The 24896-nt window shown below is 37.2% G+C and overlaps 1 protein-coding gene across 1 annotated transcript in view; it reads left to right on the top strand.

The window, feature by feature from the left end:
* Positions 1-455: 455 nt before the first annotated feature.
* Positions 456-24896, top strand: part of Xpd (general transcription and DNA repair factor IIH helicase subunit Xpd) — a 46364-nt gene continuing 21923 nt past the window's right edge. The window contains exons 1-6 of the mRNA XM_083111685.1: positions 456-684; positions 5636-5735; positions 9373-9627; positions 16830-17063; positions 22105-22228; positions 24548-24644. Coding sequence (XP_082967811.1) covers positions 680-684; positions 5636-5735; positions 9373-9627; positions 16830-17063; positions 22105-22228; positions 24548-24644 — 815 coding nt within the window. The 5' untranslated portion in view covers positions 456-679. The remainder of the gene's footprint in view (positions 685-5635; positions 5736-9372; positions 9628-16829; positions 17064-22104; positions 22229-24547; positions 24645-24896) is intronic.

The following is a 24896-nucleotide window of genomic DNA, read 5'->3' as shown; positions in this document are numbered from 1 at the left end:
GGAACCCGGCTGACTTCATGTAATAAACACAATGAGATTGTGATTTTAAATAGACAATAATTCCCTAAGTAAACTCTTAAGCAAAAAAAAAGAGGCCTACCCTTCCTTCGGACTTGGCGTTCCCATCCGAAATGCTCATGCTACGCCACTGATGCTGCCACGCACGTGCAGCAATGTGCTGTCAATGTCGATGAAATGTAGGCGATAATTTCGTTGTCGATATTTTTGCGTCGATTTTTTTTTTTGGCACACATTAATGTTTTATATTACATTTTGTATTGTTTGGTTTAATATGGATTTAATTAATTGCTAGTTAGATCTTCGAAAGATAATTTCAGCAATTGATTTTCTTATGATCTTTAAAAATCAGTGATACGATTCGCTTCTCTCCTCTTGTACTTCGATGTTGGACAATTGGCAAGACCTGTAATGCTATTTAACAAATGAAGTGAGATTCCGTTTATGCATAGAGGGGTTGGTAGTAGGTTGCAAATGTCAACTATTATATTTCAATGCATGAGGCCTTCATAACACTAGAGAATTTACTAATATATTTTTCAATAGCAATCGAGCAATAACAGATAACGTTAAAGTGCTAATCTAGGGATTGCAACAATTTGACTACTCTTTGTAACGAAGTACCCGGTCATTGGAAAAGAGGTGCAGAAAATTGACAAAGATGAAGTAAGTTCACGTGTTTCAAAGTAATTTCTTTTGTTATGATTGTTCAACATAATAAACAATGTAAACATTATATATGTGCAGAACCGTAGACATTTTGGTGTGAAGTGTTTTTGATCCCTAGAACTGAAGACAATGCACAACATGTGTACCGGTATAGAAAGCTTGATATACTCTATGTGATCAGAAGTATCCGGTCACCCACCTGAAAATAAAGTACAAGTTTGGGCAACCCTCCATCGGGAACACTGGCAGTCAATACGGTGTTGGCCCACGGTAGCCTTGATGACAGCGTTCACTCTCACAGGCATACTTTCAATCAGGTGCCGGAAGGTTTCCTGAGGAATGGCAGCCCATTCCTCGCAGAGCGCAAAAATGAGAAGAGGTATTGATGTGGATCGGTGTGGTCTAGCACGAAGTCGGCATTCCAAAACATCCCAGGGTTGTTCTATGGGATTCAAATCAGGACTCTGTGCAGGCCAGTCCATTAGTGGGACGTTGTTGTCGTCAAACCACTTCTCCCACAAGCCCCGAAGTGTTGAAAGACAAAACGGTCACCCCCGAACTGGTCTTAGACGGTAGGCAGCATGAAAGCTGTTAAAATGTCAACGTAAGCTTGTGCCGTGACATTGCTATGTAAAGCAACAAGAGGGCCAAACCCCCTCCAGGAGAAACATGACCACACTGTAAGCCCTCCGAATTTCACTGTCGGCACAATACAGGCTGGTAGATGTCGTTCACCAGGCATTCACCACACCCACACCCTACCATCGGATCGCCACATTGTATACTGTGATTCATTACTCCACACAACGGATTTCCACTGTTCTATGGTCCAGTTTCGATGCTCCTTGCACCACACGAGGCAGCGTTTGGCATTTGTCTGTGTGATGTTTGACTTTTGGGCAGCTGCTGATGCAGTTCGGAATTCCTGTGTGATGGTGGCGATGGATGATTGATGATCTTTACGACCCTCTTCAATACTCGATGGTCTCTGGAGGTCAACATGGGAGGTTGGCCTGCATGCTTTTGGGTTGTACACATCCCTTCATTATAACATTGGAAACAGTGGACAGAGGGTTGAAATCTCACACACAGACTTCCTACACAAGTGGCACCCAACCAACTGACCACGTTGAAAGTCTGCGAGTTCCTCAGACCATCCCATACTGCTGTCTCACACTGTCTGGAGACTACTCAGTCTGTTGACCATGTGTTCCACGTGGTAGATGGCAGTACTGTGTCACCCTCTATGATAAACACACATTTCGCTGTGTGTCCCTGTACTTTTGATCACATAGAGTAGCTTTCAAACCTGGCAGAATGCTCAATGTAATTATGACTTTATGTGAGATATGGGTAACAGTTTCATACATCGGAGACACATTTCTTCAACTTTACACAAGAAACTAATTACGGAAATGAGTTTCTCCAAAGTTTACAAAGTTCGTAGAGGTATTTTCTTTCATCGTGGAATATATTTGACCGGGAAATCATGTATTTTTCAAGAGAAATATCCCACCGACGCACAGTTGCCATTGCTTTCATTTGCTTGCCCTATGATAACCGGATGCTGTGTGTGTTTTATGACGTAAGCCCCTGTCAGTGTCTCAACCCCCCCATTTTTTTTTTACTATGCTTGCCTAACGTAACCAAACCTAACCTAACCTTATCGGAAATGGTTCGTGGGGCTATCGGTCAGCTACCGTGTCTCCGATCTATGAAACTGGTACCGAGATATGTTTGATGGTTGTCTAAAAGACATAGAATTTCTTTCAAGGGAAAAGTAACTAGCTGTTAATTTCCTGGTGATAAAATTGAAGATTGTTGTTTTGATTTGAGTTTGTTTCGAGTCCACTCCCTACGGAAAGTTCTGTCTAGTTTTCCGTAGGTGAATAGATGCTTGGGAACACCTACTGTTTTCAGTTGATGAACTGTACTGCTAATGTTTTCTACTGTTTTTAGTAGCTGAACTCTACTGCTAATGCTTTCTACTGTTTTTAGTAGCTCAACTGTGTCCACTGCTTCCAGTAGCTGAACTGTACTCTTCATGTTTTCAGTAACGTAATTGTACAACTAATGGCAAAACTTCGGTATGGTCCCAACACCTCTCACTCGTTTCTTTCGTCGTTTTTAATATTCGTACTTACCTATTCTGCATTATGAAAGATTCTTGAAGGTGGTATTTTGCTTTTTTCACGAAAATAATTTCAATTTGTGACATGAGGAGTAATTATTGTTGTTCCTTAATTCGCTTCCGTAAGATACAAAATGGCGAGTCAGCTTGACTAGCGTGGTACATCATCATTGGGTATGCAGTGTTTCCAACCTTGTCAACCGAAAAATCCCCATGAACCATTCACAGATAGCCCCACGAACCATGCACGGATACCCCCAGAAACCGAAAAATGCCCACGAACCATGCATGCTCAGCCCCACAAACCATTCACAGATAGCCTCAATTCATGAATAGCCCCACGAACCATGCACGGATAGCCCCAATTCATGAATAGCCCCACGAACCATGCACGGATAGCCCCAGAAACCGAAAAATCCACACGAACCATGCACGCTTAGCCCCACAAGACATTCACGGATAGCCCCAATTCATGAATACCCCTCAAACCATGCATGGCATGGTTAGGTTAGGTTACATTAGGCAAACATAGTTAAAATTGTCATCTTCTTGCTAAAAATGGCGTAGTTGGAAACACTGACAGGGAGTTACGTCATCAAAACATTCGCAACATTTGGTTCACGTAGTGCAAGGAAATGAAAGGAATGACAATTGTGCGTCAGAGAGATATTTGTGTTCAAAAGTACATGATTTCCCGGTGAAATAGATTGCACGATGAAAGAAAATACCTCCACGAACTTCTAAATGGTACAGAAACTAATTTCCGTAAGTAGTTTCTTGTGTAAAAATGAAGAAATCCGTTGGAACCATACCGAAGTTTTACCCAACTAACATCTTTGTGTTCAGTAGCTGCTATTGCTATGTGAAAACAGTCCTATTATCAGTAATGAAAAATCTTATTTAAACAACTGAAAATTCATGTCTGCGCACTAAAAACAACTAGAAATGTTCAAAAGAATGACAATCTTCCCAACTCACTAAACATTCTCAAGTTTCACAAAGGTGTACGGAGGGTCACCATCACCGTGAACACATTTTTAAGTGTGTAGCTTCATTGTGGTTAACATAGAACATTCAAAAACGCACTGTTTTAGACATTCAGTGACATATTGTTCTTCCTATATTCACACGAAAACAGCAAAAAATTAGTTTAAACAAAGACCTGACCCTCAATACTTGAAAAAGCAACAAGCAAACACTGTCGACTACGTTGATCAATGGATTACTCATTTCTGGAATTGCATTACACAGACATAATAATAACCATGGAAATTCAATGCTGAAAACAAAAAAGAACTGCTATGATCACATATTCATACTACTAGCTGCTTTAAGATTGAGTTATTTCTTAAGACAGTTTTTTATTAACTTATTCATTAAGCTATATCTGACTTCAGTAGTATTCATTAGGAAAACAGTAGATATTCAGTTCATGTACTGTTCTTCCAATGCATTTTTAAACCCCTGAAATTGTGGTGTCAAGAATTAAGACCCAATAAAATAAAATAATGCATGTTTTAGCAATGAAAAATTATTATGATGTGAGAATGTGAGGTTTTAATTGTTATATTTTTTAATTAATTTTTTGGGAGAAAACAAACATCTCAAATATCGTAAACATTCATTAGTGTGTTGTACCATGACATGAAGGTATGTAAGGGGTGTAGGTAGATATTAGGCCCAATACATTCTCGGGCTCAAGCCACAATGAAGATGATGTGATCAACTCCAGCTGTCTTTATCCCCCATGGTTTCCATTGATTAGATGCTGGGCAACCCCCAAAGCTCCTCTATGCAGGGACTTTGTGAGGAAAATCCCACCTGAGATTGCTTACATGGGGAATCAAACTTTTCTCTCCTACATGGTAAGTCAGACACCTTACCAACAGAACCATCACAATCCTTCAAACATTCAGAAGTATGTTGCTGAATTTGAAAAGGTATTTTGCATTAGTATTTGTCTTTAATAATTGTGACTGGTTCTTCTTTCTACGTTTAAATCCAACTGTTTACAGTAATTTGAGTTTAGCTTCCAATTGTTTAATTCCGATTTCATTTTTTAGTGTCATCTTGGTTAAGATTGCTACTCCCATCTTGTTCATGTGGGTGGTGCGAAAGATTTTCGTAGTTAAGTTAGGCAAGTCAGGTTTAGGGCTCTTAGCATTACAATAATTTCCATAAATGCTTTCAACATCTCATCATGCTGGTGCTGGTCTCGAGCACAACACCTCTTTGAGCCTCGTGTTGGCATTAGTCTGCAGGGAAGCAGGGATATTTGTGTAAGGTACCTTTTACATCATCTTTTCACCAATAAATTTTACTTTTCGAAACTGTACACAGTGCTGTTACTTTCAGAAAGCTTCAAATTTACTTTAACGATCATTTCCACTATTTTGCTGTATTTTCACATTTTTTCTATGAAAGAAAAATGCCTTTTCAATGGGAAGCATGGATGTTTGCGTAAGGTACTTTTTGTGTCTTTTCTTTGCCCATAAAGCGCACTTTTCAAAACTCCAAACAGTGTTAATTAATTACTTTCACCAAGGTTCACATTTACTGTAACAATCATTTCTACAATTCTTTGTCTTTCTCCCATGAAACTTTGAAAAAAATCATTAAACATTTGGAACCATTACCATAATTTGCATTAAATATTTTTCTTCATGATTATTCCTTCTTACGGTAAATAGATAATGGAGAAAACAGTTACAAAGTTTTAGTTTTTAAAGAAACGTGTGTTGTCAGTAATGATAATTGCTCATGAAGTTATGTGTTGATATATCAACATTTTGATAGTGTACTTTTATTTTATTTCAGGATAAGTGTTGATGGTCTTTTAGTATATTTCCCATATGATTACATATATCCAGAGCAGTATGCATACATGTTAGAACTGAAAAAAGCCCTGGATGCAAAGGTAAGGTTCATACTTTGTATTTTCTTCATATTTCATATTGTAAGAATTTTTGATTAGATTGAGCTGGAAATTGTATTTTAAAGTACTATATATTTTTTTTTACTTTAAAAGTGCTTTAAGCAAGTGGTACTTTGGAACTTCACCATGATTACATATAGACCTGTCAGAACTTATGAAGTTGTCCACTGGAAGCAACTATGAAATGTAGATTATCATTGAAAATTAAAGATGATAAATTGCCAAATACAACTATAAGTTTTGTATCATAGTTAGTTAAACAAGATTAAAATTCACTTACGTGAATAAACATTAATTCTATGTTATTTTTGCAAAAGTATATTTTTATTAAGGATTAACAAGATGAAATGTTTGCCTATGCCGATATAAACTTTTCAGATATAGGTAACTTATATTTCATGGCTCGGATATAAAACTGCAAATGTTATACATGTACTTCACAAAATTAAGCCATGCTCATAAACATAAAATTAATAAGAAATGGTGAATTTTGCACTAAATTACAAGCTATTTATAAGTATTGTCACCTTGTTATCAAAGGATCCCAGTTTTGATACCTGGTGGAGGCACATAATGGTTCGGGTCCCACTTTAAACTGTAGGCCCAGTCCCGATTAGCCTTTCTGTGCATAAAGTGGACTTAAAACAACAATTCAATTCAATGAATTCCTATCTGTGCATAGGAACTGGAACTTAAATTTATTAGAGTTATAACTTGGTGTGCCTATACCATCCAGTATTGATAGAGTATGATTAATCTGTCCCATCCACCTCTTGATTTCAGTGACTGAAATATATAGGCAAATAAAAGTATATTTTTGGCACATAAAATGGAATTAATATTTATTTATTTATGTAAATAGCAGTGACTCTGTGTTGGGTGGCTATCTTAATCCTGTTTCATCACCACACATTCCTAATACTTGTACACACATTGGAAAGTTCTCAAATTTGATGGAGTCAACTTAGTGTTAAGTTACAGTTTTTGATTATTAGCTCCATTTATTTTATTTCTAACTGTTGAATGTTTTGTAGAATTTGGTGCATTGAACAAACTCTTTTGATTTTCTAATTCCTATTTTTTTAAATGTAATAACACCGCTCTGCAATTTGAAATTTTTTTCTTGATGTTTTGGTTTCGAATGTCGTTTCCCCCTAATTTTGGGGTGCTGATTCCAAGTATGTAAGCAGTTTTCTTGTATCACGTCCAGATTGTTTAAAAAAAATGAAAACAAAATGTGCATATTGAACCATTATCGACATATATTTATACCCTTCTACAAGATCATTGCCACGCTTAAAAACGTGGCGTATATTATAATTATGTAATTGTAAACACAGTGTACGTACAGTTCACAAGAACTACCAACAAGTGATATTATTTACAGTGACCTCACTTATTTTACAGGCAGGAATTTTCGTCTTTTGGAACTTCTTCCATATGCATGAGAAGAACTTTCCCTTTTCAGGGACCAACAGTAGTCTGCCATCATGTTCACAGTCCAACCAACCATGGTATCTTCTTTCCATGTCTTTCAAATCCTGATGGAAACATTCACCCTGTTCCTCGCTGTAAAATCCAAGACAGGTTTCTGGAAAATAGTCAATGTGAGCATGTAGGAAGTGTAACTTGAAACTCATGTTACAACCTAGTTTTCTCAAATTTTCCAACATGGTGTTCACAATGGTTTTGTAAGCTGGACTCCTCCTGTTTCCTAGGAAGTTTTTTACATCTTTGTAGCTCTCCCAGGCTTGCTTTTCCGTTTGGCTCATTGTATCCTCAAAATTGGTGTCACACACTAATTTCCTGATCTGAGGTCCAGTAAAAAGACCGCTTTCAGCTTATCTAGGGTCATTCTCTGATAAACACTACATATGTACTTATCTAGGACACGTACAAACTGACTCATGATACCCAATTTAATGTGTAGAGGAGGGAGAAGAACTTTCGTTCGTTCCACAAGGGGCACATGCCTAACATTCTTTGTTCCGGGTTGCAAGGGTTCTCTGGTTGGCTACTCCCGCCTTTGCCAGTGATTTTGTCTGTCTCGACTATCCCACTCGCACAGGAAACAGGGCATTTTTGTATATCCCATTTGTAGTCCCAGTAAAAGGTTGATAACTTTGATGTCACCACATACAACCCACCCATACTCGGAGTACTTCACACACTGCAATAGAAACTGCAAACTTTCATATGATTCTTTCGAAGTAATAGAACAGATCCAAGAACATTACCATTGTGGAGTAAAACACCTTTCAGGCTGGTTACAGAAGAATCTATGAAAAACCTCCATTCAGAAGTTACATACTTCACACCAAGCCACCTTACAAGTTTCGGTATGCATTGCAGAAGATCATAGACCCTTCTTCTGAAAATCAAGAAACTATTTCTTGTTCCCGGGATCTGTAACATGAAATTTTAGTGCCAGCTAACAATAAATGTCTGTCTTTCAGTTCAGAAGCTAACAGTTCAGAACTTTCCTTTGGTAACGCAAGATCATGTATCAAGTCATTCATTACGGTCTGACTAAATAAGTGTGGGGTATTATCACTTGTACTGATCCACTGATGTACGTTGTATCGCGGGCCTCCCCGATGGCGCAGTGGTAGCATCGTCGCCTTGTAATCAAGGGGTCCCGGGTTCGATACCCGGTGGAGGCACAAGTGGTTCGGATCCCACTTTAAACTGTAGGTCCAGTCCCAATTAGCCTTACTGTGCATAAAGTGGACTTAAAACAACAAATCAACCAACCAACGTTGTATCGCTTACAACTTTCTTTCGAGGCGATGTACAGCTTGAAGATGGACGAGAAGGAATAGGTAGACTTTCGTCATGTTTGATTGGTCTCATTGCAGATCGCAAATGCGGATACACTATGTCACTTTTGTTCTTGGCACTAAAACCTTGCACTTGAACTTGACAAAAATAACAGTCATCCATATGGTTTAATTGTTCCCTCCATACCATTGGCAGAGCAAAATAGAATTTCTCTCTTTGTCCTTTCATCGAGAACCTCAAACCTTCCACACAAGTCTTACATACTTTCTGGGGTACCCATGGTTTATTTTCATCGCCAAGCACAAGTCCAAAATATGCAAGGTAGGCTTCTTTGGCGAATGGCGTTATCTTTAGTCTTTGTTTACACAACATGTACTTCCTACATACTTAAGAGAAAGTGTTCGGGTCGTTTTTGCAGCCACGTGAAGACATTGTTGTCCGAATATACACAATTTGTCACTTCATGCAACCGTTCAGCACTAGGAATACAAATTACTCGACCAGCTGTGAAACAAAAAAAAACAGTTAAATTAGTGTTTCCAGACCACATACTCTCCATGCCCTCCTATGGTATATAAACGGGACTTTTATGAAACACAAATTCCTGATTTTCTCGAAAACCTGACGTGATAGGAAAAAACGGATTGCACCGTTGAACTCAGCATGAAAATTCCATTTAGGAACACTCGTTCATTTGAAAACCTCATTTTTGCTGCAGAGCAGTGTAATCATTGTTTGTTTTGGCCAGTAGAATAAATTTGTGAGGAATATTTTATCAAGAAACTGATACAATTTAATTAATGTTAGTATAATGTAAGAATGTTTTATTATTTTCTAGGGCCATTGCCTGCTAGAAATGCCATCGGGTACTGGTAAAACAGTATCTTTGCTTTCTCTTATTGTTGCATACATGTTAGAAAACCCTCTGGATGTTTCAAAACTAATATATTGCTCTCGAACTGTACCTGAAATTGAGAAAGTTATTGAAGAACTGAAGAAACTAATTGAATATTATGAGAAGGAAACTGGTGAAAAGCCAAAATTAGTTGGCATGGTACTGAGTTCTAGGAAAAATATGTGTATTCACCCACAGGTACGTAATTCATCCTTGTACTTCAATGCATGTTAATACTTAATATGGCACCTTTTACTTACGGCTGTGTAAAATTTCATAGTACCGTAATGTGGGGCTATTCTGAACAGTGTGTTTTCCTGTTTTATACTTACTGAACTAATCTTGAAAACCACCTGTGGTCTCAAAACTGAACTAATAAAAAATAGAAACCTAGGAACAGTTGCTTTCACATTTTCCAGAAACATACGAGGTCAGACAATAAAGTAATGAGAATGATTTTATATTGTGAAAAGGAAACAAGATAATTGAACATTGCTTGTTTATTACTAAAAGTATATCCCTCCTGCATCAATACAGCAATTGGCACGGTTGGCCAACAATCGATATGACATCTGCAAGTCTTCATGTGGTATGACTTGAAGATTGGACGTCACAACCTGTTGACTGGTCCTGTGCTCATCAAAAGTGCGTAATTTCAGCAGCAGCTACACTTTCGGGAACGGGAAATAATCACAGGGGGATAAATCTGGGGAGTAAAGACGATAATTCAACGCATTCACTTGTTTTTGGACTCGGAATGTATAGACAACCACTGCTCTGTGGGACCGTGCATTATCGTGGAGCAGGAACCAACTGCCTGGTTCAGGATACAGAGGTCTGATACGGTCAGTTCTCTTCCATAATCAATCTGAGCACTACGATAGTAACAACCAATTACACTTTCACCCTCTGGAACAATGTCATGATGAATAATGTCTTTGCTATCATTAAAAAAACACAACATTGTCTTCACCCTTGGCTTTTCGAGCTGCATTTTCTTGCCTCTTGGTAAATTTAGTGACTTCCATTCAGCGATTTGTTAGTTCGTACAAGGGCCGTAGTAAAATGCTCTGTTTTGTCCTCCACAACAATATAATTCAAGAAATGTTTATTCCAGCAAGCAGTTTTCAGAATGTCCTTCATGAAACTTGATGTTCACTCGCTGCTCCATAGCTATTACGTGACGACACCCTTGCACCTCCTTCACGACATGGCGGCATAATTCCCAGCATGCCTATCACAAGTTCATGAGTTGTTGTCTCCCCCCCCCCCTCTCTCTCTCTCTCTCGCGGGGCCAGGTTGTGGATTATGGACCACACTACATCAGGAACGCGTTACTTCAGAGATAGAATGCACATGTGGGACAATATAAAATCATTCTCATTACTTAATTGTCAGTCCTCGTATCAGCATGTTCAGAAAAGCCCCATCAGTTAGATGGGCATACATACAAAATGTGCTTGTGTTCAGAATAGCCCCCAAATGAGTGTAATTCTGAACAGAGGTTTGAGATTTTTTTCTGGAACAACAAACGAGTCGAACAACTTATGGTACGGCGAAGTTGGCATCATGAGCTACAGAACTATTTTTTAACTTTATACTGCTATCAGGTACCACTACAATTCAACAACATTTACTGCAATGCATTCAGAATAGCCCCACATTACGGTATTGCAGGAATACAGTAATTTTAAGGATATGATGGTGCAGCATGGCACAGATGCTGACATTTTTGATCTGTGATGTCCTGCTTATTTTTACGCACATATCTTTAGCCTGCAGACAATTATATTTATATTGCATAAGGAGTACTAACCTGTGCTATAAGTGTTGTTAAAAGTGGGAGCCAACTTCATTCACATTACTGGTATCATTTGATGATATTTTGATTGACACTCAGAAGTTCCTCTTCTCTAATTCTTGTAAGTTCTGTTTCTTCTAATCTCAGAACAAGTTGCCTAACCGCTACTCTACTTGGAGCTACAGTGTCATGTAATTTCTGTTCAAATTGCCACAAAGATCTTGACGTGATTCAGTTTACACTTAAGTGTCATGCATAAAAATTCTTTGTTCTAACGAACTATTCGGCTGACATTTCAATAGTCTCACAATCGTATTAAACACACACAGGAATTTCACAGAAAAAACTAACATACAAATGCACGCACGCACATGCACTGAAATTAGAGAGAAATTACACTGCACGCGTTGTAACTCTGCTGACTTGCGTATAGTGTTTTTTCCACAAGGATGCTCATATGGTTAAAACCTACCCATTCAATTTTTATATGCATTTTTTATCACTTCCCATTATTATCTGAGGCCACTCTTCTCAGTGTCTTTCCTATGAACCCTTCCGAGTGTCGGGACCTTGAATCGGCTGTCAGTTCCTTAGTTCCGCTCGCATGGCTGTAGTACAAACACTGTCTGGGTAAATTTCACCCAACGCATGGTCATACATTTCCATTTGCTATTCCAAGAAGTTGGTTTTCTCTCGTTTTTATCAAATGTGTGATTCAATTCAAATGCTCAAAATTAATACAGTTATATTAATCAATGAAGTGTGATTCAATCCAAATGCTCAAAATTAATACAGTTATATTAATCAATGAAGGTATTACTAATTGCATGCCTTAAAACAAATAAAATTCGGACTTAAGAAGCAATTTTCTTCTGGGTACTTTTTACCCAGCGTTCATCCTAACAGGTTAACAAAGGCAAGAAGATAATTAATTGCAAACAGTACAATCACAATTTCATCAAAACATGGTGGGAATGTGTGAATGCAGTTGGCCACCACTTTGAACAACTCTAATAACTGCAATACAAATATAATTGTCTGCATGCTAAAGATATGTGCATAAAAATAAGCGGGACGTCCTGGGTCGAAAATGCTTGCATTCACGCCGTCTCCAGTCATGTGTTATTTCGGCCCAGAGCATCTGTACCTGTTTCTGTATTTTATAGGGAATATCCTTCTACTTAAGATGATCGTAATTTTTTTGTGCAAATGGTAGTGAGGCTGGAGTTCGAGCTGTGGTTGACTCACAATTCTTATTTACTTTTCAATGAGTTACTGTAAATCTTAATTTTTGTGCCATAAGTTGTTTCAAAAACTATTTCACTTTGTAAAATTATTTTATTGTATACTACCGTGCATTATTTTGCCATATTCTTATATTGTACAGGGTACTAGGAGAAACAAACATTCCTCAATAACTTTATAAACTTTTGTTTGTTTCCCTATCCCTTTTCCACTAGACACTTTTCTAATGACATTCCTGCATGTACACTATCTGGCCATTCGTCACCGGACACTTGGAACGAGTACTTTAATCCGGTTTCAGGCGTCCGTCAGTATCGTGTGGGGCCACCTTTCGCAGCAAGTACAGCCGCAACCCTCTGAGGAAGACTGTCCACGAAATTGCGATAGTTTCGACGGGAATCCTGCTCCATTCCTCTTGCAAAGCGGCGAACAACTCTTTAGTGTTTTTTGGGCGGTGTGGCCTGGCTCTCAACCGGCGCTCCAACTCGTCCGAAAGATGCTCAATCGGGTTGAGATCAGGACTTTGGGCAGGCCAATCAAGTTTTTGCACACCCATATCCTCGAACCACGTGTTGATCACACCTGCCGTATGACATGGGGCATTGTCGTGCTGAAACAGATAAGGACCACTACCGAATTGTGCCCACAATGTCGGTAGCGCAGAATTGTCCAGGATCCTTTGGTATGCATCTGCATTCATGTTTCCACGCACTAACACAAGAGGACCAAGACCATACCAGGAGAAGCACGACCACACCATGATGACACCTGATGGGGTGTCCGGTGACGAATGGCCAGATAGTGTATTATGATATGCAATATACTTATTATTTACTAGATGAAATGTCTGGGGTTATTATTTTAATAAATGCTATTTACCAAAATATTTATTAATTGTGGATATATACACATGTGTTTGCATGGTGTGTGTACGTGCACTCATGTATGTGGCCATCTGCATATTAACATTGCATAGTTGTGTAGAAAGAAATTACTTGACATTGTTATGTGACTATTTTTGTTTCTATATACCAGGTATGTCATGGTAAGTACACCAAAAGGGGTTAACGATGGTCAGAACTCTTTGCACTTAATTTTATTGAAGAAAGTACGAGGCACGTTCAGGTAGGGAGGTGGACTGATACTAGTATGCCATGTATATGTTAGATCAGGGTGCGAAATTTCCGGTCGCCAGGTCGCCATTGGCGACCAAAAGTTTTGGGCTGGCGACTAAAATTTCGTTGTTTCAAATGTGTGTCAAACACGCTTCAAGACTTCACCTCTTGTGAGAAACGGCAGAAGTTATAGAAGAAATTCTAAAACTGAGTGATATCCACACTATTAGGTGGTTAGCCAGCAAAGAACGTGGAATAAGAGCTCTCTTGTAATCATGGAAAGCTGTTGTGACCCATCTTGAACAGGTGGCCCATAGAAGTCACAATGATGGCGGCGCTAAAGCTAAGGATTTGCTGAAAAGTTTGAAGCAATTTAAATTTGTTAAGCTTCTGTACTTCGTTTTGGATTTCTACGGGCAATTGAACCCTTTAAGCGTGGCACTACAAAATAAGAATCTTTTGATTTCATCTCTGAAAATAAGAATTGAACACTGTATTTCAGTTTTGGCTGACCTGGAATCTAATGTTGGACCAAGCGAACAAGATTTCTTGGACCATGTATCCATTCAGGGAAGATCAGGGATGTGCAAGAGTTTCAGACTGTTAGAGGAAACTTAATTAACAATGCGAAGTGTACATCACAGAAACATTGCCGTCTATGTAAACAGATGCGATTGCATCTCTGCTACGGCTGATAGGTGCCTAACATTTGATGAATTTCAGTATGAGACAGGCCTTGACAACCCTGCACACCATTATCCATGATGATTTACACATGAAAAATGTGCGCACATTTATTTCCACTGAACTTGACGCAGGCTCAGGACAACAGGGTGGAAGACTGCCATCGTCTACTGGATATGCATAAAGAAGATCCAGATTTCCTTGAGAAGCTGATTGTGCCACTACCACACACCAGAGAAGAAACACCAATCTATGCAATGGAAACATCCAGGAAGTCCCTGAACCAAAAAGTTCTGTGCTGCTCCATCTGCAGGCAGCTGTCCATGAGTGGTGTCATAGTAGGCTACCCCAAAGAATGGTTCCGTGACCCCATTATGAAGCTATCAGGAAGATTGCAACGGTGCATTGATGTTGATGGGGACTATATTAACAGCTCTCATATCTATTGAAATATGTTGCATAATAAGTAAGGTACAAAAAAAAAATACAATTGTAATTTCCAAATATAATTATTTTGCTCCATTTTCGTACTCATACTGGCCTTCAAATTGCTTTTCCAGTCTCTGACCACCCTTAAAAACCACCTGTATGTGAATATGACTGTAGGTGCATGAATTTCATTCAGAAAAACATATTGTATTAGGCAATGATAACAATCACGCTACACACCTTGACATCTACAGTCTTGAAGGTAACAACATTCTGGTGATAAATAGTATCAATATTATAGGCATCATGCCCATATAAACATTGGCTTCTGGTGTTAATGGACACTAGGGTGGCTACTCACCGGGAATTCCTTGCATTCTGGGAATTCTGCATGAATTATTGGCTCCGGGAATTGTGTGTGAATTCTGCTTGAATTTTTCTCGCTAGACGTGAAAATTTGCAACTTTTATTAATCCAAATACAACCATTGAATTTAAACTGAATTTATATATATTTATAAATGCCCTGAGGCAAGTTTTTCACAGTTTAGTTTTTATTTTATTGAAGGAAAAGAATGTTGCTGCTTTGTTACTGTTCTTTGCAGAACAACATCTGATAGACGGAAGACAAAATATCTTGAAGATGATTAGGTAAATTTTAGTCTGAAATTCTTATACAATTCTTAATTTTTCGTAGATTAGAATATAAACCGTAACATTTGTGACTTGTGTTTGTAGATGTATTTCGAGTCTGAGTATGTGAAGTGGCAAATGTAAACTCCGCACTTTAAATTAAATATTTGAAATTTTATATACCATTTAATTTAATTAGAATTTTTGGATATATTGGAATCAGACACACCCTTTATATTAATAATATATTTGTGTGTGGATGGTGAGAGTAAGTTGAAAAGGGAAAAAAAAAGTGCTTGTAGCCTTGAATTTTTGGAAAATTCACCTTGAAAACTGGGAATTATACTTGAATTTTATCATAGCCTTAGAGTAGCCACCCTGTAGTCATTTCTTCCATTACTATTCCAGTCCTTTTTCTATTTGTTCTACAAGATTTTCTAGTAATGGAAGTGGCATGAAATACCCGACAGAATACCTCATTTAAGGGAGAACCTCTGTAGTGCCATAGTGTCTAGTAATATTGTTGAGGAATCTTAGCGAGAGAACCACCCTTTTTTATTTATTTATTAATTTATTTTTTAATTTTTTTGCTGCTTTCACTGAATGGAGCATAAAGTCAATATTTACATCCAATCTGTTTAGAAGAAATACGTTTTTTTTCCTTCCTAATAGTGACTAATGATGGTGCTGAGATTAAATGAACCCTTGCACGTGTACTCTGCTCTAGTGGACAGGTTTTTCACTGCAACCCTCAGGCTTTCTGATCTTATGTCAGCATAGGATCCGTTTGGGGATTATTCCACACTGAAGTGGCAAGCAACACATGTCATGTATCGCTCAGGAGCAAGCCAGTGAACAGCAACATTTCACACTGTAGTGGCATGATGCAACGTACAAGTCTACATTTAATTGGCGAAATTCTCAAGTGACATGCACCACTCGTTACTTGCCATTTGGTGTGAAATCTCCATTACTTTAATATGATCTATCAGCTGGTATTTTCTTCTTCTCTGGATTATTTTCCAATGTACCATTCTTTGCAATATATCTTTTAGCAAGCAGTACTTTCATAAAAGTGAGAAATAAATTTATTTTTAACTCTCATATTAATACAACCACCACCACTACCATATTCTACTAATTTGTTTAATATGTTTCCAAAATTCAGGCGTTTCTTTCATGTGCTGTAAAATTGGGGGGGGGGGGGCTTACAATTTGACACACACGGGATGTACTACTATGTAGAAATTTCAGCAGAAAATGCAGTACCCTTGTTTGAGTCCTGGTCGAACCTGCATTTTTTTCCGGAAATGTCTACATTGCAGAAAACTTGTATTTAATTTATAAAACACTTCCATTGGTTCATCTCGACAAAAAACAACTAAGGTGCACTTCTTACAATTGTGCATTTGTGAAAAACGGACTGCTATTGCATTTTATCTATGATGCTCATACTGATGAAGAAATAATAGCTGTTTACATAATGCTTTTCAGGTAAGCAAGGAGAGGGAAGGCAAAATTGTTGATGGCCGGTGCCATAGCTTAACAACTTCCTATGTTAGGGAGAGATACCAGCATGATAGTAGTGTGCCCATATGCAGCTTTTATGAAACATTTGATGCACAAGGACGGGAAGTTCCTATGCTTCCAGGCATCTATAATTTGGATGACCTAAAAGATTATGGACGGCAGATGAATTGGTGCCCCTACTTTCTTGCTAGATTCACAGTAAGTACCAATATACATAACTATATAATTTCAATGAAAAATGTCTAAGCTTTTTAATGTGCAAAATTGTTGATGAAAATAAATACAGTAGTTATTTTCCCCATGTTGGAAACCTAAAATAGTGAAAGAGAATACATGTTTGATGATGTGAGCTGACAAACCTGTTCTTGGGTTTAAATTTATAATGTCCAAATCGTGTTTGTGCCATCTTATTGCCATTTTTTTTGGAAGAGAAGCATTTGATTAAAAAGAGAAGGGTTTTAAAAAGATTGACTGGGAACTTAGAGTTGAATGTCTGGGAAGCTTCGTTCATTGCAGAAGAACACTGGAATATATTAAATAATGAAAATGGTAACATAGATCCAATATGCAGTTTTCTTTTTCATAAATGGAATAAGCCACCATCTTTAAAATTTAATGTAACAGAAAACATGAAGAAACTTTGTGAAAACAATGACGACTTTGAATTACCTGATGATATTTGGGATTCATAACTTTAAATATAAAAATAATGTGATCAGAAATTTTTATCTGAAATAAAAATAAAAAAGACTGCTTCTTTTCACAGTTAAGTTGCTATATTACAACAATGTAACATTGACAACATCCATTATATAAGGGATTATTTTTGTTTAAAAAATTGCTAACCATTGTTATAACTGTATCTTTAGTCAAAATAAAAATAAATGTCCGATGAAGGGAGCGTGTGTTCTCCTGAAACTCACAACGAAAAACTGTTTTCTTATGCTTGTAATAATGGTAAACTACAAAAAAATAATTAGTCATGTTGTTGCCTTGGCTTTAATGTCACTGGCCGAGTTGAGTCACATGCCATTCTTTCATTTTGCATCCTGCTGTCAGCTATCAATCATGTTTCGAGTATCCCCAGTAGCAAAGTTGTATCCTTGTAATCAAGTGGTTCATGGTTCAATTCCTTGTCAGGTCACATTTCAACATCTGAGTTGTAACTCAATTAAGCCTTGTTCCCATATTAAATACATTTAAAGTGGCTGACCAAGGTAGTTTGTTAAAAATCAAAAACACTTAACACGTTACGTTTCTACCCTATATCAGGGTCTTCCTCAGATGAAGAACTGAACATTTTTTTCCTTCAGTTCTCTGAGGATGACCCGGAAATGGGGTAGAAACTAGGGCTGGGCCAATACTGATGTATCGGTATTGGCTGATACCAGGGGTATCGGTATCAACAAGTATTGGTTCAATATTTTTCACCGATAACTATCAGATACCAAAGATTTTGAGTGGCTAAAGCAGCCAAGAGAAACAACTCATTTGTCAAGATTTGTCCTTTCAAAAGTTCGTTCGTTGGGGTCTCGTACAAGAATTCCATGTACGTTTCCGAAAATGATACACCTTCCTGGGAAGCAGATGACAAGATGAAAGGCAGGGCTAAAGTGAAAGTGCTGCTCCCAAAAGTGACATTGAAGGCATGTAACTGCCTGGTGGTCAATGCTATGTGGAAATAAAAGAAACCATTCATTCGCAAACTCGTGGGTTAACAACGTGGCGTTTTCAAAACCAGCCTTATTATAATACTAGGCTCATTTTGGAGTTCCTGCAAAAGGGATGAATATTGCTGTGGAAGGGAGGGTTGTGGATTTTCTTCATGTGCTCTACCCTTCTGTGTGACTGCTGCCTGATGCCGACACTTGTTTTTATTGCAAATGACGTAGAATAATGGACAGCAGGGCATATACAGAGCTGCCAAATGAGCATGAAATATACAGATCTGTACTTGTGTATATTTTTCCGTCGTTTTCCTCCCTCTCCAAGTTAATCCAGACGATAAGAATGTTGTGTTCATGTGTATTTATTTTGCATTCCTCGTGCAAGCTGTACGCTATATGCACTACATAATTTTTTTTTACATGCTATAACTCTCCCCTTAAAGACATGTACAATGAAATTGGAGATCATGAAATGAAGCAGGGACACTTATAATAATCCACCATCTTTTTTGGTGTATCTGCAACATTTTAACAAGGCTTGCAACATTTCAAAAACTTCTTTTTTTGAATCCTCTGGGGGAAATAGAAGTTCACATAAAATGTCACAGAACATTTTAAGTGATGCTATGTGGGAATAATTTGGGAGTGTTTGATATCATTAAAATGTGATGTAATGAGTATTGTGACTCAGTAACTAGCCTTTTGTTATTTTAAACTGGAATTATACAAGTATCGGTATCGGTTAAGGTATCGGTATTGGCAAATGTTGATATCGGCTCAGCCCTAGTAGAAACATAATTAATTTCAACGTGATGAAAGGTTTCGATTGTGCACCTTTCGATTGTTGGTATCTCAGCCAGTGGTAAACAATGCTGTGTGTTTCCTTTCAGTTTTAGTGTTGGATGATTTTAGGCACGATTTGTTTTGCTTGTATGTGTTCCTGTGCTATGATTGACTGGATAATTGTAAAATATTGTCAGTTTTCGTTCTCTAAAACTTACATATTTCGAAAATTTAATTTAAAAAAAATGAAATCACATTCTCCACATTCAAACAAAAATCCATTACTGCGTGTTCATCCAAACTATACTTGTGTTTGTTTGTGTGTGTGTGTGTGGGGGGGGGTTATGATGAACAATTCTTTTGGGGGGATTTTGATGTTTGACTATGGGGGGATGCATCCACGGCCTTCGTGGGGATGGGCACCCCTGCTGACAAAGACAACTTCCCATAGGTAAAAACTGAAAGATGAAACCAGAGCTTGCTCTGTAGCTCATTTGGTACAGCAATGACATAGTATGCCAGAGACACAGGTATGAGTTCCGGTTGAGCCTGCATTTTTTTTTTTTTTTTTTTTTTTTGAAGAAATTTTTACATAGCACTTTTCATTAGTTTTGCATTCCACTTTAAACTATAGGTCTGGTCCCAGTTAGCCTTTCTGTGCATAAAGTAGAATTGAAACAAACTTCTTGGCTTGTGTTCGTACTCAGTTTACACAAACTTCCGCATACAAATCAATTTCTTTGAATTATTTTAGTCAGCTTGTTTGTGACAATTGGTTAGCTTAGTGCTTTATGAGATTCCTAGATCAGGGTGGCTACTCACCGGGAATTATACGTGAATTCGGTGTGAATTTATCTCCATAGATGTGAAAAATTGGAACTTTTATTAATCCAGATCCCTTGAATTTATACATGCTTAATAATGCCGTGAGGCAAGTTCTTCACAGTTTAGCTTTTATTTTTCTCGAGGAAGGAAAAGAAAGCTGCTTGGAAAATAAAACAAAATTCCCTCAATTCGTTTACTTTGTTAGTGTCCTTCACAGAATAATCTATCTGACAGACGGAAAATTATTGCAGGATAAGAAATCTTGAAGCTGATTAGGTAAATTTGAGTTTGAAATTCTTATAGAAGTAACAATTTTTCGAAGATTAATATATCCCGTAACATTTGTGACTTGTGTTTGTTGATGTATTTCGAGTCCCAGTATGTGAAATAGCAAATTTAAACTCTGCACCTTAAATTAAATATTTTAAATATATATGCCGTTTAATTGAATTGAATTTGGACATGGACATCTGAAAGGGGTGGGGGGCACAGCCCCAACCCCCTGGAAAATGAATGTCCACCTAAAAATTATATATCACACAGTCACAATAATTTGTTCCTTATTATAAATTTGTTGAAGAAACATGATAATTTCAGACTGAAATAGTGTTTTTGAGAGGCCATCACTATTAAGGGGAGAAATGTGCCTCTTTTGCTCCCCCCCCTGAAAAAAATACCTTGCTTGCTCCTTCCTGGAAAAAATTCTGCGGACATCCATGAATTTGGATACATTGGAATCACACAAACCCTTTTATATTGTTAATACGAGGGGAAGTCAAAAATTATCTACACTTTTGCCACAACTTTTCTCAGGTTGGCCACACTGCCTTCAATGCTTGGGTGCTACAAGGTTGTACTTTTGTGGTCATGTGACCGAGGTTTGATGTTAATCACTCCATTTTTCTTTATTTTGTTACAAATTAAACATGGCCGCTCCACTGGCAGTGTGCATGAAATAAGAACAGCGATCAGTGATCCGATTGGTGTGTTGTGTCAGGGACTGAAATTCATCGCAGGCTTTCAGTACATCTGATGATGTCAGAATAATCTCTTTGGATGATGGGTGACCATCGGTTCATCAGAATCATCTCTAAAGCTTGTTGAATCTTCCCATCAGTGGTGGAGGTTGATAGGAATTCTACCACTTCGTGTTTCACACTTGTCCAGCAATTTTTAAACCTCTCGATCAACTTATACACAATTCTACGTGGTAAAGTGCTGTCCCTGTATTGTACTGAAAGGCTGTGATAAATTTCAACCCCTGACACAGCTTCAGACCAGAGAAATCGGAACACTGATCGTTGCTCTTCCTTGTTGCACACTGCCAGTGGAGTGGCCATGTTTAATCTGTAACAAATAAAGAAAAATGGAGCGATTAAGATCAAACCTTGGCCACATGACCACAAAAGTACAACCTTATAGCACCCAAGTGCTGAAGGCAGTGTAGCCAACCTGAGAAAAGTTGTGTCATAAGTGTAGATAATTTTTGACTTATCCTCGTACATTTCTGTGTGTCTGTGTGTGAGTGGTCAGAGGCAGTAATACATAAGGTTGAAATAGAGAAAACATCTCCTTGTACTCTTGAATTTTTGTAAAGTTCGCCTTGAAAACTGGGAATTTTACTAGAATTTTATCACAATCGTAAAGTGCCCACCCTGTAGGTTCATGTTGTGTATATTTCATATTGTTTGTTCATCTCTTTTAACACCTCACTCATACCCATCATCACAATTGATATAAGGAGGTAGGAAAGTAAAATAAAAGAAACAAACTCCATGCAAATAGTACAAATGCAGTTGAAATAATGGCGAAAGCTTTGCTTTAAGTTCCAATTTTTTGCATCTGAGAGCTAATCGGAACTGATGTGGGGTCTAGGTCACTTTAATTATGATAATTACTTAAGTGGATAGATGGTTTTATTAACTCTATGCACACAAAATAGTAATTTCCATTTTTTGTTTCAGTTACTACATGCAAATATTGTTGTATACAGTTACCACTATCTATTAGATCCAAAAATAGCAGATGTTGTTTCAAAGGAACTCACAAAGTCATCAGTGGTTATATTTGATGAAGCTCATAATATTGGTAAATACGTCATACATTATATTTCTACTGAATTAGTATTAGTGATCTTTCAGACTGACACGACAATTAACAAGCAACACTTGTCATCTAGAAACGAACCTTGAGAAATAAATGCAACATTTTGTAGTGGACTGACGAGACAAGCAGCATGTGGTGCTTGTTGCTTGAATGTCACTCGGACCGCCATTTTCTCAATATCGTGCATCATGTCACCTGAGTTTGTTGGTCTTACCTGTGCAGTGAATGCTGTATTACAGACAAGGTGGGTTCACATTGCTTGTCACTTGTTGCTACAGTCTGACTGCTCTCTCGTTTCTTAATTGCATGTATGTTCAGTTTGCACTTTTATTTGTATATTGTTGGATATATGTTTATTATTAATGAGATAGGTGCGGATATCATACTCTACGTCAAATATGTAGATGAGTGCTAATTATTGCTAAAAATGAGAACACCATCATGGACGTATTTAAAGTGTTAAATGAATCACATCGTCGCATAAAATTCACTTGCGAACGCATGAATAACAATGTAATTTCTTTCCTTGATCTGCAAATTAAGACAACTGACACAACAATTCAAACATCAGTCCATAGGAAAAAATTAGCAGGGGAAAAATACATCCATACCAATTCAGAACATTCACGTATAACAATGGATGATAAATATATTTTTAATTTTTTTCCTGAGAGCACAAAGACTATGTTCTAATAATAAGGATATCAAAAATGAAGAAGAAAGGCTTTTTAATATACCAAAAGAAAATGACTTTCACACTAACAGAATAAACCAAATCAAAAAACAAGTCACAAGAAAACTAAAGGAAAAGAGAAAAACAGACAAAGATGTAAAATCTGTTGAAAAGAAATTTGTGTGCATTCCATTCCACAAGAGATTCTCACATAAAATTGCCCAAATTTTTAGAAGATTTAATTTGAAAATTGTTTTTGGATCACCAAGAAGTTTGGAATGTACATTTAATGAATTCAAAATGAGAAACTCTCTACCACATGTGGAAACCACAGGAATATATAATATAAGTTGTTCATGTTCAAAGGATTATGTAGGACAAACAGCAAGGAAAATGGCAATAAGATGGCACGAACACGATTTGGACATTATAAATCTAAACCCAAAAACAGGTTTGTCAGCTCACATCATCAAAGAGAAGCATTTGATTAAAAAGAGAAGGGTTTTAAAAAGATTGACGGGAAACATAGAGTTGAATGTCTGGGAAGCTTCATTCATTGCAGAAGAACACTGGAATAAATTAAATAATGAAAATGGTTATATAGATCCAGTATGGAGTTTTCTTTTTCACAAATGGAGTAAGCCACCATCTTTAAAATTGAATGTAACAGAAAACATCAAGAGACTTTGTGAAAACAATGATGACTTTCAATTACCTGATGATATTTGGGATTCATAATTTTAAATAAAAAATAATGTGATAAAAGAAATATATCTGAAATAAAAATAAAACAGACTGCTTCTTTTCACAGGTTGCTATATTACAACAATGTAACATTGACAACATCCATTATATAAGGGATTCTTTTTGTTTAAAAAATTGCTAACCATTGTTATAACTATATCTTTAGTCAAAATGAAAATAAATGTCTGATGAAGGGAGCATGTGTGCTCCTGAAACATCACAACGAAAAGCTGTTTTCTTATGCTTGTAATAACCGTAAACTACAAGAAAATAATTCTACAATGTGTACATACAAGAAAAACTATTATGGATATATGTTATTTCACAAACAGTTAAACAAAGTATGTGAAGAAAATTAATAAAAATTACAAATTAACATAATTGACTGGACATTTAGATTCTGCAAAATTGGTGGGTACCATTTTGAGAACCTGCTACATACATAGATTCTGGAAAATTATCAACCAATATAGGCTTAAATACGAACTGATACATAATGATATTGATACCAATACCTCGCTATCACCTCACTCTAGTTTCCAATTAACCTTGACAGCATAGTTTCTAATGTGGTCAACTTGTAATCAAAGGGTCCTGGGTACAATTCCTGGTGGAAGCATATTGCACATTGGTTCAGGTGGAAGCATATTGCACATTGGTTCAGATATCACTTTAAACTGTAGGTTCACTCCCGATTTGCCTGTGTGAGGATAGAGTGGACTTACAACAAATATTGACAAAACTTTTTTTTTCATATTTTCTGGTGTAGGCATTTGTATAATTCATACTCTTATTTACTTTTAACATGGATGTTATTTATTATATAAAAGAGTTGCATGGAATTATTGTTTGCACTTTATTAATATTTTTTTCTTTTCTTCCAGATAATGTATGCATTGATTCAATGAGTGTGAAGATTAATAGAAGGATAATTGAAAAGTGTCACAGTAATATTCAAGTACTTGAAAGCACAATAAAGGAGTAAGTGTATAAAGAATATAACCTTTATTTATATGTATTATATAAGAAGAGTAACAGTGGTCCAGTTGGTAGTGTTCCTGACTGCTATGCTGAATACTTCGGTGGTGGTGGGGGTGTAAGGGGTGACCTTCCACATAGTACACCCAAATGTCAACCTCACTTCCACGTCAGTACACCCTGGACTGAAGACTAACGAGGCTCTGGCGACTGGCCCCATGGCCAGTATAATTTTGTTTGTATTGTCCTGTTCTT

Source organism: Lepisma saccharinum, chromosome 25 (genome assembly GCF_977018435.1).
Source record: "Lepisma saccharinum chromosome 25, izLepSacc3.1, whole genome shotgun sequence".
In the NCBI taxonomy this organism is placed as follows: Eukaryota; Metazoa; Arthropoda; class Insecta; order Zygentoma; family Lepismatidae; genus Lepisma; species Lepisma saccharinum.
This window is presented reverse-complemented; position numbering and strand designations above follow the sequence as displayed.